The sequence below is a fragment of the Tupaia chinensis genome, unplaced genomic scaffold, assembly GCF_000334495.1.
Source record: "Tupaia chinensis unplaced genomic scaffold, TupChi_1.0 Scaffold000275_1, whole genome shotgun sequence".
In the NCBI taxonomy this organism is placed as follows: domain Eukaryota; kingdom Metazoa; phylum Chordata; class Mammalia; order Scandentia; family Tupaiidae; genus Tupaia; species Tupaia belangeri.
Window position 1 is genome coordinate 8250925 of NW_006159757.1, and position 15495 is coordinate 8266419.

Sequence of the window (15495 nt, forward strand, 5' to 3'; positions counted from 1 at the left end):
GAATTGCAGTGAAGACTGAGACCAAGTGCAACTTGCGTTTGCTCAGCCACTTAGAAATTAACAAGTCCAATCTACAGGACAACACATTGCACTGGGTTCTAGAATATTCATTCATTAATCAAATGAATGTCCTAGATCCTAATGAGTATCCTAGTTCCAAGAACTGTTCTAGCCCTCAAAGAACTATTTTGGGTGAAGAACTAAACAATTAAAAATTGTTTAGTGACCTAGTGGTTAAGGGAGTCAGAGCCCATGTACCTGACTACAGTTTGAATCCCAGTCCTGGAGACTTGAAAAACATGCTGAGTGCATGAACATTTCCCCAAACTCCAACAGGATGAAAAGATGAAAGAGAAGGGATTGTGGCATAACCACACCCTCTCCCTCTCTCTTTCTCTCTGTCTGGAAAGAGCATGCACCCACTGGCAAAAATTTTTTAAATTTCGTTCACAACAGCATGAATGTATTTATGTCACTGAACTGTACACTATGGTTACTATAGTAAAATTTATGTGTGTGTCTTTTATCAAAAGTTTTTTTTAACAAAAAAAAGGAATAAAGAATATACAAAATAATCACTATAGTAAAATTTATGTGTGTGCCTTTTCTCAAAAGATTTTTTTTAACAAAAAAAAAGGAATAAAGAATATACAAAATAATAATCCTGAGGAATCTTTACCCCCCCCCCACTGGGCTGAATTAACTCTCCAGCAGTTTCCCTCCTTTGTCCTGTTCTGTATGCTGGTCCCCACCTCATTGATGTGCTCAGAGTCAACTTCTTTGCCAAACTCTTTACAATACAGGGGGGTATCACAGAAGATGTTTTCTTGCCATTGCTTTAAGATTGTGTCTGTCGGGGCCAGCAGGTGGCGTAGTGGGTAAGGCGCTTGTCTCCCACATGACTGACGACAATGATTTGAGTCCTGGATCCAGTGACTTGAAACTTACACCGGTGCAAGTGCATATGTGCCCGAAATTCCAAGAGGAGAATGGAGGAGAAGGGACTGTGGCATGGGCATCCTCCCTGGCGGGGAGTGATTTCTCACTTTCTCTCTCTCTGTCCCTCTCTGTTTCTCCTATGAGCACATGTGCCCTATAGCAAAAATCTCTCTAAAAAGAAAAAAAAAATGCATTGCTATAACTTTGAGAATCTGAACTACTTTGACAGAGTCAAAGATCCGTGGATTGTGAGGTCAACCCCTCCTAATTGCCATCACACACACCCACATGCAACATTGACAGAACCGATGGCAAGGAAGGAGTTGCTTTCGGTGAGACACACTACGCGAAAGAGATTTTCCACCAGAAAATCTTTCATTTCTTCCAGACACATGTTATAGGCCTTGCCATGTACATGAATACTGAGAGGCCAGTGGTGGGCTGGTCATGAGCAGGCCATACCCAGTGGAGGACTTGTGCCTGGCTCATCTTTGTAATCTCAGCACCCAGATACTGACTGGCACATTGCAGGCACTAGAGAAATGTTAATCTTGACTGAATGAATGCATGAATGTAGGTCTTCTTCTTCCTCCTCCTCTTCTTCTCCTTCTTCTCCTTCTTCTTCCTCTTCTTCTTCTTCCTCCTCCTCCTCTCCTTCTCCTTCTTCTCCTTCTTCTTCCTCCTCCTCCTCTTCTCCTTCTTCTCCTTCTTCTTCCTCTTCTTCTTCTTCTTCCTCCTCCTCCTCCTCTCCTTCTTCTCCTTTTGAAATTTTGTCAAAGAGTATATACACTTGCCAGAGAGAGTCAGAAAGAGATGGAAAGTGAGAGACAGGGAGAGAGAAGGAAAGTGAGAAAGCACTCCTCGTGGGGGGTAGTCACACTTACTATCCCTTTTCCTCTCTTTCTCCTCCTTTTGGGATTTTGGGCATGCAAGTATATATATGTGCCTGGTGTATTTCTCAAGCGACTGAGTCTGGAATTTGAACTGCCTAGTCAGCCATATGGGATCCAGCTGCCCCAACCATTATACCAGCTAGCCCCCTTTTTTTCTTTTTTAATCTGCCAGTGGATGTGTGTGTTCAACAGAGAGAGGGGAAAGGAAAAAACAGTCTCCAATGGGGCATGGTCATGCCACAATTCCTTCTTCTCCTTTCTGCTAGGATTACGGGTATGCCTGGAGTGTTTTTCAAGCTGCTGGGGCTGGGATTAGAACTATATAGTCACCCATGTGGGGTCTGGCTCCCTTAACCACTAGGCCATAGGGCTCACCTGAATGATATTTTCTAGTTTAAGCATTTGCAGTTACTTGCTTCATTCTACCTATTCTCTAGCCCCAGAAAACTCAAAAATACAAGTTACACCTCAACCTAAAGAACAGAAAAGAAGAAAAACTACAGAAATGCAAAGTCACAAGCAGCCCATGGACCAAGTAAATCTTCTAGGTAAGAGATGACTCTGAACAAGGCTGCTCCATCTGTCTCCTGGGAGCCAGCCCTTTACCTGCAGGCGAATGAGCTTCCCTAGGAAGGAAAGTCTCCCCTACTACCCACAAGCCTTTCATTCCCATCTTTTCAGTACATCCTGTGGGTAAGAACTATTGCCTCGTGTATGCAGGCTGTGAGCTCAGCATCTCAAATCATTCTCATGGTCAACCTGGCTTCCCGGCTTCCTCCTTGGTTTGGGAGTGGCTGAATAGAATTCAGCTTAATTCAGTCCAAGTCAATTCAGAATATACCAGTCACTGTCAATAGAAGATACAAACACGAGTAGGACAACCATCCCTGCCCTCAAGGAAATGCTCGGTGTACAAGTGCTCTAAGTATGAGACAATGAACTGCCAGCAAAGAATTTACTCCAAGATTTTGTTTTTGTTTTTGTTTTTTTACATGTGTTCACCAAAGAGAGACAGAGAGAGAGAGAGCAGGTGAGAAATCACCCCAAGGGGGATGGCCATGCCACAATATCCTTTCCTGCTTTGATTTTTTTTTTGGGGGGGGGCACGCACACACATGTGCCCAGTGTGCTTTCCAAGTCACTGAGTCTGATACGTGAGCAGCATTGACAGCCATGAGGGATCCAGCCACTGTAATCACCACGCCACCAGGTGGTCCAATATCAAGGTATTTTTACAGGACTGCATCATAAAGCATGCCATGCCATATTGGTACTTCTTTTTATGTTTTTCTTTTATTTTCTATAGGGCATATATGTTTGCTAGACAGAAAGAGAGAGAGTAAGAAAGTACCCTCCGGGGGACTAATCGAGCAATTCCTTCTCCTCCATTCCTCTCTTGAGATTCTGGGCACACATGCACACACATGTGACATGTTTTTCAAGTCACTGGGTTAGAACTGGAACCACGCTGTCAGCCATGTGGGATCCATCTGCCCAACCACCATTACCACCTAGCTGGCCGGTACTGGTAATTCTTAAGAGCTTCTAGCAAACACTCTCTAGCTAACGGGCTGTGAGTAAGTGAGCATGGGGACTACCCTTTACCTGCACATAGCTTTCCTGCCTGAACAGTACTTAAGTCATAATGTCAAGAAGAAATAAAGCCCACGAGCTTTTCTGATGATCAGTTGACCTTATGAGACTACACAGTCCTTTGCTAATTTTATAACCTCGCAAACAACTTTATCATATCAATATATTCTCAAGGGAGCCTCACAAACCAATGAATCAGGGAGTATTACTTCAATTTGCTGAAGAAATTGAGACACAAAGAAGTTAAAAATATAAGGCTAATTGGCATAATCAAAATGAACTAAGACCTAAGGTTTCCTGGATTAGATAGGGGATCTTACTGATTACTTATTTTAAATGAATTTGAATTTATTTGCAGCTTCCATTATTTAACAAAAGGTCAATCCAGAACTATCAGTACAATATGATGTTTTTACCCCTTCTCTCCTCCAACTTTGTCCTGAAATGGTATTTCCCAACACATTTAATTGTTTATTTTGTTCTACTTTCCCTATATTACTCTCCACAATTATTGAAAGATTTCAAAGAGACTGATGTTTGTTGTCCTTAACAGATAACTAGCTGGTTCTGACCAAGGGTTGTTTCACAAGTAGTCTTACTCCATGTTTTCATTTGAAAGATGCAAACCCCATTCCGACAGGTCCAGACAGTTATGAGCCATTGAGGAACATTTTATTCTGAGGCTACAATTAAAGTTCAGTCTGATTTGCAAGGTGCTATATGACAACAGAGCAGGGCAACTCAGCTTTCTGTTGGGGCAGAGGCATATGCAGGGTATTTGTAGAGGTTCTATTGGACACTTGGGGTTGTGAAGGTCAGAGCATGTAAGGGGACTTCAAAGAGTTCATAGAAAATGGAATTGAAGTGCAAGTTTAGGTTGATACAAAAAATTTTGAAATCTATGTATAACTTTTTTCATAATATTTTTTAAAAAAAAATTAATATTTTTCATAAATTTTCCATTTGTTTTTCCGAAGCCTCCTTCTATGTGCAGCTTCACTGTCTGGGATTAGAGAAACATACAGATACATATGTCGAAAGTTGGGGTTGTGGGAAGGGAATTCTAAGATTATACTGAACAAGACATGATCTCCAAGGTCAGAGTCAGTCAGACCCAGGTTGCAGTTGGGTTTGGGGAGAATAATTGGGCATGGGGAAATTTAAGAGGCCTTGACAGGGCTCATGTGGGTCAAGCTTCAGGTATGCTTGATCAGAGGTCAGGCTCCATTTGTCTGAGGTTCTCTCAGCTCTTCCCTCCACCAACTGCCATGGGAGAATGTATTGCCTCACTTACCCTGTGGAAATCCATGGTGGTCTCTGTGCTTCATTGGCCCGAAATGGCTTGAACCTGCCCTTAGCTCTCAGATGATGCTGCCCTTCCCCCTCCTGTCTACTTACCAAAACCCTCACTGACTTTCAAGAACTGTCTCAGGTGCTTCCTCTTCTGGGGCAGCAGTGGTCAGAATGAATTACTCATTTTCCGTGTTCCCACGGCAGGACTCCGCTCCCCAATTGCTGCATGTACCGTTTTGCCTTCATGTGTCTTCCTTACCCAGTTGACCGCTGCCTCTTACAGAAGTGACTGGGTCTTTGGGTCTTCTTACAGTGTCCCACAAAGTTCCTGACACATAGAGGTTCTCAATACACATGAAGGGACTTCATAAAGTTCATGGAAAAATGAAATTAAAGTGCAAGATTATTTTGGTCCAAAAAATTCTGTTATCATACGTATTTTTTTCCCAGTATGTGTTTTGTTTTGTATGAATATTTTAAAGACCTCTCGTATTGACTGAACGAAAGAATGAAGGAACAAGCAAAAAAATAAGAGCCAAGGTCCAGTCTGTAGCAAGAGGCAGCACGGGTCCACTCATGATGCCTTTTCTGACTCACATTGGAATTTTCTTCTCCTCTTCAAGGTCACTGCAAGGACCATCCACCATGGGAACATGAAGGTGCAAAGAGAATTTATCACTTCGTGGTGGGGCAGACAGTTCACTACCAGTGCATACAGGGATACAGGCCCCTACGGAGAGTTCTTGCCAAGAGCGTCTGTGAAATGACTTGTGGGAAGACAAGGTGGACCCAGCCCCGGCTCAAATGCATAAATGCATCTGAGCACAGTCCATTTCCAGGTAAGGCTCCCTTTGGGGGCCCACTATATTCCTCTTCTCCATCAGTGCCAGAGTGGGATTCCTGACCTCACTTTCTCTATCTGGATCTCCATTTGTTTCATTCTAATAAAATAGACCAGGCAACCCCTAAGATGCTCTTCACTTATGGTCCTCCTGTACCGAGTACAGATACATAAAGAAGGAAGAGATATCTTTGGGTGTTCCTAAGCACCCCAGACGCTGCTTCTAAGTGACAAAGTTGTCCTTTTTTTGAGTGATCCTGAGATTTCACTTCTCCCTCTAAGCTACTGAGACTCCTAGTTCAAAAGGAAAAGTCCAGCCTCCCACCTCTGCGTCTTTCCTTGTAGTAGTGCATAATGTAAATCTGCTATTTGTACACTGCGGCAGTGTTAGCACGCTCCTTCCCCTTGTGTGATTCCCTGCCCGTGCTTTGATAAAAACATGAATGTACAGGGAAGGGATATGTTCAGACACATGCACACACTCACGTACACATAGAACCTACCTTTTAGTCTTTCTACAAGGAAACGTTCCTTCCATGCAGCCATCAGTGTCCCTGGTTCCTTTCTTACCAGCATTTCTCCTACCCTGTGCCTTTGTCCTGGGTCTGCTGAGGAGGCTATTTCCCTCCATGTGCCTCCAGGGAGCTTCCTTTGTAAGAGGCTACAAAGACAGGACAGGGCCCTGGCCACTGACCCCACTAGGAGGAATGGAGACTCAGCACAGAGAAATAGCCAACGCTTTGTGCATTGCTACTTCATTCAATGGCTCAACAGTATCTGTATTTTTATGACCCATTTCCAAATTGTGGATGGAAGTCTAGGTTGTGTGGGATGCTTGGGGAGAAAGAATTGATCAGAGTTTGATGGACAACCAGAACCAGGGTCAAAATTCCTTATCACCTGCTCTGCCAAGGCCACTTAACCACTTTCCAGTGACTCTGATGTGGAAATGTGTGATGTGGCACCCCCAAGCCCCAACCAGATATGCCCCACCAGGACTCATGCCTCAGTAGGTGTATCTGGGGCTAGCTGTAGGGCACAGGTGGGAGTAGAAGACCCTGTGTCCCCATCTTTGACCCCATAGCATGACTTACTCTTTCATCCAGATGTAGAAGAGTCTCAAGAAAACCTGGATGCTCCTGCAGAGAGTGAGACTTCCTGCCCCTTCACAACAACAGGTATGAAAGCATTTCTATGAAGACAAGTGTTTGGCCATTAAATTCTAATCAGGAGCCTGACTGTAACACAGTGCTCTGTGAGACTGAACCCACATGGGAAGGTTCTGATTTGTTTCCAGAGACCTCTCTGAACACACGGGGTCCTGGTGTGCTCATGATCCCGGGCTGGCTGAGGCTGGGGGTGGATCACAGTGTGAACTGCCAACGCTGTTGGATTGCTCATTAAATAAATAAAGAAAGAAACTTTAAAAGGAAAAGAAGAAGAAAGAAAAAATCATAGTCAGGGAAGGGCAGTCTACCTGAAGCAAACCTCTCCTGAAGAGGGGCAGAGAAGAGAAGCCAACCCCCACACCTCCCCTCCCTGTCAAGCAGGGACCCAGGTTCAATGACCTGCACACCCCAGTGCAAGGCAGGGTAAGGGAACATAGGACAGAGAGGAGCTCTCAGGAGAGCTAGCAACCACAGCCCCTCCCCAGTCCCTCCCACTCCTCTCTCCAGCCTGAGTTTCCAACCCATGGAGAAGTCACATTCTCCAGCCTGGTGCACTGGCTCCTATGATTAGCACATAAATTGAGTGACCCTCTTGCTCTTTTTCACAGATCTTCCAAAATCTACAGAAGTTGTTACAACCATGGAGCCATTCGTGTTTACAACAGAGTATCAGGTAGCAGGTGAGTGGGTCACTTTCTCTGTGGACAAAATGTATAGCTGACTGAAGTGTGCACAGGTTGGTTGGTTTAAATTACCCCCTCCTTACAATACATACTGGTTACAAGACTGAAAGATCATTCCAGATACAAACATAACTCAAAACTCCATCAGTCAGTTACAGTCTTGTGAGTGAAGTCTTAGACAGCCACAGCTGGGTCAATCTCCCAGGGCCTGCAAGGGGCGACATTGCTCCAGTGTCCCTTTCATGTAAGGGTTCACATTTGCAGAGAGCAGGTTTGCAGGTCTCAGTTGAGTGGCAGAAGGCATTTTATTCTGATGCTTGGTGGTGGTGGGGGGGAACTGGCCTCAGAAAGTGCAGACGTGTCCTGTGGTAGGAGGAGTGGGCTTTACGACAGCCCCTTTCAGGAGGTGTTAGTGTTCATCATCGATTGTTATGTACCAACATGTCTTTATCAGACACGGCCACTTCTCTGGAGTATTTGCCCATCAGTTTACCCCTAGAGAGCCCTCATGCCTTTCTCCTGTTCAGAGGTGATCCCACTCATCCTGGCTCCAATGGGGGAGGAACCTGTGTTCTGAAAAGGGGACCACCTTGCTCCCTGTGGCTTAGTCCAGCCTGCGCCAAGGACCCAGCTCCTGCCCTCACCCCTAACCCCACGTCCTTTAGCCGAATGCCTCTAGGCTGACAGTGGCCCTTTCTGTTGACAGTGGCTGGCTGCGTCCTCCTGCTGATCTGCGTCCTCCTTCTCAGTGGGCTCACCTGGCAGCAAAGATGGTGAGTCCAACATCATCAAGGAACCCGAGCAGGTCCCAGTCCCTGCACCAATTCTACACCTTCTCTCTCGAACTGCTAACAGTTTGGGGGATGCAGGGAAATGCCAATCCAGGCCTCCCCACAGAGGGATCAAAAAGAATTAGAGCAGCAAGGAACAGGGAGAGCAAAGGAAATGAGGATGTGCTGAGTGCCTGCCATATGCCAGGCTCCAGGCTTATTATGGTTATTTATATGCTCAGAATCCTTTAGAATGGGTATAGCCTAAAACAGCTTAAATAAGACTGCATAGCAGACAGCCACGCTACTACCTGAATCTAGAGTCCAACATCTTTCTAGCCGTACCTTCCAAGAAGGAAACCAGGGCAGTGCTTACCTTGATCTTTTCCTACACTGTGCTCCCCACCGTGTCCTCTGAAGACCAGGAATGGAGTTCTTTAGTGGCCTTTCTTGTACTAAGTTCTCATCCTGGATGCATATGAAAATGACCGTGAGAGTTTTGTTTTGTTTTGGTTTGGTTTGGTTTTGGCTATAGGGTGTGTGCATTCAGAGAAACAGACAAAGATAGTGAGAGGGAAAGCAAGAAATCGCCCCCCACCTCTGGGGGTTGGCCATGTCGCAATCCCTTCCCCTCCATTCTACTCTTGGGATTTTGGGCACACACAAACAGGCACTCAGTATAATTTTCAAACTGTCAGCGCCAGGACTCAAACCAAGGTCAGCTATGTGGGAGTCCAGTGTCTTAACAACCATGCCAACTGCTGACCCTTTCAGAAATTTTTAGAAGTCCCCCAGATAACATCTAATATCATTCAGGTTTGACAGCCCTGCACCATCTCAAACATGAACATGCATCAGAATCTCCCCAGGAGCTTGTTAACACAGGTTGCTGGGCCCACTTCCAGAGTTTCTGAGTCAGTAGTCTTGACTAAGATCAGAGAATGTGCATGTCTAATACATTCCCAGGTGTTACTGATACTGCTGTTCCAGGGACCAAACTACTAGGCCAACAATATTAAGACTCATGGGAAAAAAAATTTTCACAAAAAATGTCTTGTTGAGAAGTTAATTTCTCTCTCCCTTTGGAGAAAAACACACAGAAACCCAAGATATCTTGCTCCTAACTTCCCCTGCCATCCCCAACACTGGCTAGCTCTGGTATAAACTCCTCAGTATGACCCTGAAAAGACAAATCCATTCCCTCAAACCAAAGCTCTTAGATCTTGTAGTTTGCCCAGCCAGAGAGAACATAAATCAAACTTCTTCCCTCTTTAGTTTGGTTATCAGGCCCACAAGTATGCTCCTAATTTTCTTCATGTGGATTAAAAGGTATATTGGCTGGCCTACAGTGCTACAGTTAAATCCTGTATGTAAAGTCAGATCCCACATGGATAACCATGGTTCGAGTTGCAACTCCCATGGCTTAAAAAACACACTTGGCACATGTACATGTGTGTCCCAAATCCTGACAAGATGGAGAAATGGAGGAAAAAGGATTGTGGCATAATTATGCCCCCATTGAGAGAGCTTTCTATCTTCCCCTCTCCATCTCTGCCCCTCTCAGGCATGCAAGCAATTTAAAAATAAAAGTACAAATTATTGCAATGCAAATGATAAGTTCGTCCTCAGAGTTATTATATTAGGCATCATTCATATTCCTGGCAGTCTCTCAATTTCTCTAAGGTGTTAGTTGACTTCTCATGTCATTTTAGCATCACATGAGATGAAGTAGGGACAGAACCTGACTTACTGTAGGTTGTCAATAGCATCTTCTCATTCTTTGAGCTAAATACCAGACAAGGCCTAATACCCATTAAGACATTTTGCTTCATAACTTGGAGACCAAACACTTCAGACACAGGGGACAAGGCTATTTGGGAGTGGTAGTGGTTTGGTGTTTATGTTGTGAAATAAAGAACTGTCTGAAATCAGTATGAGTTCCCACAAGGTCTCTCAAAATTAGTCTTCAGGAAGACTCAAACATAAATCTTGAAATGACCCTGCTAGTGAGTTTGTTCAAAATGCTTCTTTCTAGAACCTAATTTCATCTGATGGTGCCCTCTTGTGGCACCAGAAATCCTACATTTGAATTACTGAAGATCACTATATTCTGGCCAAAGGAATTTTTTTTTTGGGGGGGGGGGGTGTTGGGGGATCTTTCTTTCTTGTCTTTTTTTTTAGAATTATTTATTTGTTCATTTATTTTAATTTGACCAGAAAGAGACACAGAGCAAGAGAGGGAAAGTGAGAAAGGAAGTCACCAGGTCCAGGACCCAAACTAGTTGGCCATGTGAGAGTGTCCAGTGTCTTAACTACCACATCACCTGCTGGGCCCGTCTTTCTTTTTATTTTTTATTTGAGCACTTACTAGGAGCAAGCGATATGCTATAGCAGGTTTACACTGTTGTTTTTTTATTGTAACCTTATGATTTACATATAATTCTTACACCTTACTCATCTTTGTAGGGTACAGATGGCATTTATAAGCATGTATACAGTGTATAATAAACAAATTGAGGATGTAAACATATTCACCACCTTTAACATTTAACATTATATTATGTTGTGAATATTCAAAACCCATTTTACTGGTTATTCTAGAAGAATGTACTGAATTGTCTGTGATGTTCTTCACATGCCTTACTATGAAATAAAAATCTAAAGAAAAAACAAATTGATTAAAAGCTAGACAACAAAAGTTCTCATAAATTAATGATGATAGATTTTTTTTGAGAGGTTTTTGCCAGGAAGAGAGCGACAGAGAGACAGAAAGTGAGAAATCACCCCCAAGGGGGAACAGCCATGCCACAATCCCTTCTCCTCCATTCTCCTCCTGGAATCTTGGGCACACGTGCACATGCGCCCAGCGTGAGTTTAAACCACCAGGTCTGGGACTCGTACCGCGGTCAACTACATGGGAGTCCAGTAACATAGCCATTATGCCAACTGCTGGTTCCCGATGATGGATTTTTTTAAAAACAAAGATAATCCTAACATAGCCAATGGAAGAGGTATTCGTAATTTCCATGTAGAGGATTGTGGGAGATAGGAGTTGAAAAGATCTATGGTATCTTTGGTCCAGTTAGAGACAGGTAAAATTATACATAACAATAGCTCATTAGGAAGAGATAGAAAAGGAAAACTTTTACTCACTGTGAGTCTTATAAGATCATAGTACTGGACTGTGCATAAAGAAATAAGTCCTTGGAGCCAGCAGATAGCATAGCAGTTACATTACTGGACTCCCACATGGCCAACTATGGTTCACATTCTCAACCCAGTGGCTTGAAAATCATGCTGGGCACATGTGTGCATGTGCCCAAGATCACAGGGGGAGAATGGAGGAGAATGGATTGTGGCGTGGCCATTCCCCACAGAGGGTGATTTCTTGCTTTCATTCTCTCTATCTCTCAGGCAAGCGTATGCGCCCTATAGCAAAAATCTCTTTTGAAAAAAAGAACATCTCCTATGTTCCAAGTATTGGACCAAGGATGAATACAACATGGTCCTACTCCAGGAGCTTACAGACTAGCAGGGGAGAAGAGCATGGAAATACTGCCTTTAAATATAATTGGTCAAAGCTTAAAATTGAGGGGTAATGAGAGCAAAAAGAAGACCCTTCCTGGGGATTCAAAGAGGACTTTTAGAGTTAATGGTACCTGAAATGCCAAAAGCCAGGAAAGAAAGGCAGGAAATAACTTCTAGGCAGAGGGAGCAGGAAGATAGATAAGGTGTCAAACAACGTGAACATATGTGTGGGAGAAGTCAAGTAACTCTAAACAATTGGGGTGTGAGGGCCATGGGAGCACTGGTGACAACAAGGCATGCTGTAGGGATGGACTGGAACCAAGCCACAAAGGATTGGCCAATCTTAGGAGCTTGGACTTTACCCTAAAGGCAATAGAGAACCACAGAGAGCTTTACCTGGAGGCAAATGGTAACACTGGCTATTTGAATAGTCTGGCTACTATGTAGAGACTCTACTACATAGAAGTTGATGGTGTCAGTATAATTACATTATTATGAAATATATATATATATATATATTTGGTATATATATATATATATACCAAAGATAGTGAAAACTTGAACTAAGTCAGTGAATCTAAGTTTAAACGGTGGGGAGGAATCAACAAATACATAAAGGGGGTCATTAGGCTGAATGGAAGTGAAAGTTAAGGAAGAAAATAAGGCAGTGATGCCCTCAGATGTCAATGTGTGATAGTGCGACCCTGTACTCACTATATTCTTGATTAGAACTTAAAATCAGGATCCCAAGACATATGCCCCTTGGGAATTAACCACAGAACAGTCTGTTTTATAGCTCATTCCCTCAAAACTATTCAGCATGCACATCTGTAATTGTCTGGCCCTGGAGTTGACAGGAAAATGAGAGTTTCTTGGGCTCTTTCTCAGTGAATTGAGTTATTGTGCTGTGAGAACCACAGAACAGAGGCTAAGATTGGGCAGGTAGTTTTGGCCTCTGGAAGGATGGAAATGTCAGATTTTAGCATGTAAAAAAGATAACGACATATTGGAGTAGAATTAAAAGTTAGCAGATCAATTGGGACTAAAGTTGAAGGCTATACTCATATTGATTTAAGGCAGGGAATCACATTTTCCTTGGTGCAATATTGCATATGGTTATGACTAAGTTATATCACTACAGGAGGAAGACAAGAAGCTCCATCTAGAGAACCAAAAGTGGTAAGAAACCAAGAACGACCAATGGAAGTCATGAAGCACAAGCAAAAACAAAGATGTAAAACACTCATCCACACGTTCCCATGTGATGCTGATAATGTGGGTCCCAGGACCACACCTTGAGAACCACTGTGTCATACATATGTTCACCCACTCACCCTCAACTACTGCAAAAATCAACTTCAGGTGCTGAGATTTTAGTGAAGGTTCTTTTTCAGCCTCCCATGTGAGATCTTTCCCCTCAAATCAGTTGACTCAGATATTCTGGTTGAACATTACAAGATGAAGGAGATGAATGAAAAGTTTAAATTATCATCCAATTTTCATTTCTGAAAAGGCAGGAAAGTGTTATGTTGCGATCTCTCGGGTTTTGGAATGCTCTGAAGTCCCATTACAAGTCACAAGGCAACTGCAACCCATCACTAAGTTAGCTCTGTGCTATCAAAGAGTGAATTCTACCTGCTCCTAAGCAGCAATTCCAAGGACTTTGAAGGAAAAGGGTGGAACAACCAGGACTCTTATTTTCATGTATACATGTTCATTAAAGTTTGGTATGGAACTCTTTTCACATGGTATTTAGTACAAAGAAGAGTAGCTTTATGATCCCAGCTTCCCAGTTTAGAAATCTTGGAAAGCTCTAGCACTAATGTAAATAGTCTCTCTCTTTACCTTATATCATTGGACCTTGTCCACGTGGATCCTTTCCCAGACCCTGGTTGATGAGCACATTCTCCTATCACATTGCCTAGGGAACATCCTTTAAGAATTCTGGACTGGTAACTGGAAGTCTTGGTGTCCTTAGTTCAATCTTCCAAGTGAGTCTCCTATCAAGCCTTCAGTCTTGAATTTCTGAAGAACAGAAGCCATGGCAGAATAATCTTTGGGAACACCAAATGAGGCAGCCAAACTCTTTGGATTATAAAACTATAACATTTGAAAGGATTTTACTGAAGTGAATGCTGGGAATGAAAGATAAGCTAAATCCCAGGTAATTAATTCTATTTACTTATCAAAATGTTTTATCTGTATATTACTAATAGGCCTCTTTAAGAGTTTCTTTGGGATTGCTATAAGTAATGCTCTGAATTTGGCCTGCACTGATTTGATGTTTACAGGTAGATGTACAATATACAAATGTATGTATTTCTCAATAAGTGTCGTAAAAACGCTGAAAAGAGATCAGTGTGGAAGGAAGGAAAGAAAAAAAGGAAAAAGGGAGGAGGGAGATTGTATTGCTGAATGAATAATGAAAAAGGGCCTATCAGTGGCCCTCTAACATTACAAGAAGTCCAAGTCATGATCACCTGAGGCCTTCAAAACACGGATTTCTGGGCCCACACCCAGGGTTTCTGAATCAGTAGGTCTGGGATGAAGTTAAAGAATTTATGTTCTAACAAGTTCCCATGTGATGCTGATGATGTAGGCCCAGGACCACACCTTGAGAACCACTGTATCATACCTTTGTACACCCACTCACTCTCAACTACTGCAAAAATCAACTTCCAGTGCTGAGACATTAGTGAAGGTTCTTTTTCAGCCTCCCACGTGAGATCTTTCCCCTCAAATCAGTTGACTCAGATATTCTGGTCGAACAACACAAGATGAAGGAGATGAATGAAAAGTTTAAATTATCATCCAATTTTCATTTCTGAAAAGGCAGGAAAATGTTATGAAAAGTAATGGGCAGTTTTCATCAGGAGTCCAGATTCAGACTGAAGAGCAATTTTCTGTCTTTTCTGTGACCAACTAAGTATAAAACAGATTCTCTTGTCCATACTCTTGTCAGACCCCTCAAGTATGTGTTTGTCGGGTAAACTCAAGTTCAGAACAATCTAAGATCTGGGGAAAAAAATTTTAACGTTACTTGAGTAAAATTGAATTGAATTACCAATACTCATTTTGGGGAAAGGGAGCTCTATAAGACAAAAAAAAATTTAATGATAATACTAAGATATTATGTACTCTTTTCACTCTCCTCCAACAAGTGTATGGTGGCATTTTCTAGAAGCTATGTGACTTATGATTATGTCACCACTCTGTTGTCAATGTATGATGAATTTATTATTGTTCATAAAAGGATGAATAAATAATATTTTTAAAAATTCTTTATTTAAATTTCTAATTGCTCACTTACACAGAGAGCTAAGTTTGCTAGATCTACATAAACAAAAGTACTCTGTGATCCTCAATAGTTTTAAATGGTTTCAGTAGTTTTTAATGATGTAAAAAGGTCCTGAAAAATGGTCAGCCATCACATGCACATCACTGGTTACTTCAGAAATGCAAATCTTAACCATAATGAGCTATCACTTCATACACACTAAGAAAATTTCAAGCAAAAATGGGGGCGGGAACCTTATATATTGCTGATGTGAATGTAAAATGGTACACTCACTATGGAAAACAGATTGGTAGCTCCTTAAAATGTAGAGTCAGGGGAACCAGCAGTTAGCGTAATGGCTATGTCGCTGGACTCCCACGTAGTCGACCACGGTTCGTGTCCCGGACCCGGTGGCTTAAAACTCATGCCGGGCGCGTGTGCGTGCGTGCCCAAGATCCCGAGAGGAGAATGGAGGAGAAGGGATTGCGGCGTGACCATCCCCCCTGGGG

The 15495-nt window shown here is 42.8% G+C and overlaps 1 protein-coding gene and 1 long non-coding RNA gene across 2 annotated transcripts in view; one reads left to right on the plus strand and one right to left on the minus strand.

Annotated features, from left to right (window-relative positions):
* IL2RA (interleukin 2 receptor subunit alpha) overlaps positions 1 to 12982 on the plus strand; it is a 42329-nt gene extending 29347 nt beyond the window's left edge. The window contains exons 3-8 of the mRNA XM_006150059.3: positions 2270 to 2380; positions 5342 to 5557; positions 6666 to 6737; positions 7337 to 7408; positions 8118 to 8184; positions 12851 to 12982. Coding sequence (XP_006150121.2) covers positions 2270 to 2380; positions 5342 to 5557; positions 6666 to 6737; positions 7337 to 7408; positions 8118 to 8184; positions 12851 to 12875 — 563 coding nt within the window. The 3' untranslated portion in view covers positions 12876 to 12982. The remainder of the gene's footprint in view (positions 1 to 2269; positions 2381 to 5341; positions 5558 to 6665; positions 6738 to 7336; positions 7409 to 8117; positions 8185 to 12850) is intronic.
* Positions 12983 to 13658: 676 nt separating this feature from the next.
* Positions 13659 to 15495, minus strand: part of LOC102467880 (uncharacterized) — a 25999-nt gene continuing 24162 nt past the window's right edge. Inside the window, exons 4-5 of the long non-coding RNA XR_334766.3 lie at positions 14345 to 14533; positions 13659 to 13734 (exon numbers count right to left, since the gene is read on the minus strand). This is a non-coding gene — a long non-coding RNA (uncharacterized LOC102467880). The remainder of the gene's footprint in view (positions 13735 to 14344; positions 14534 to 15495) is intronic.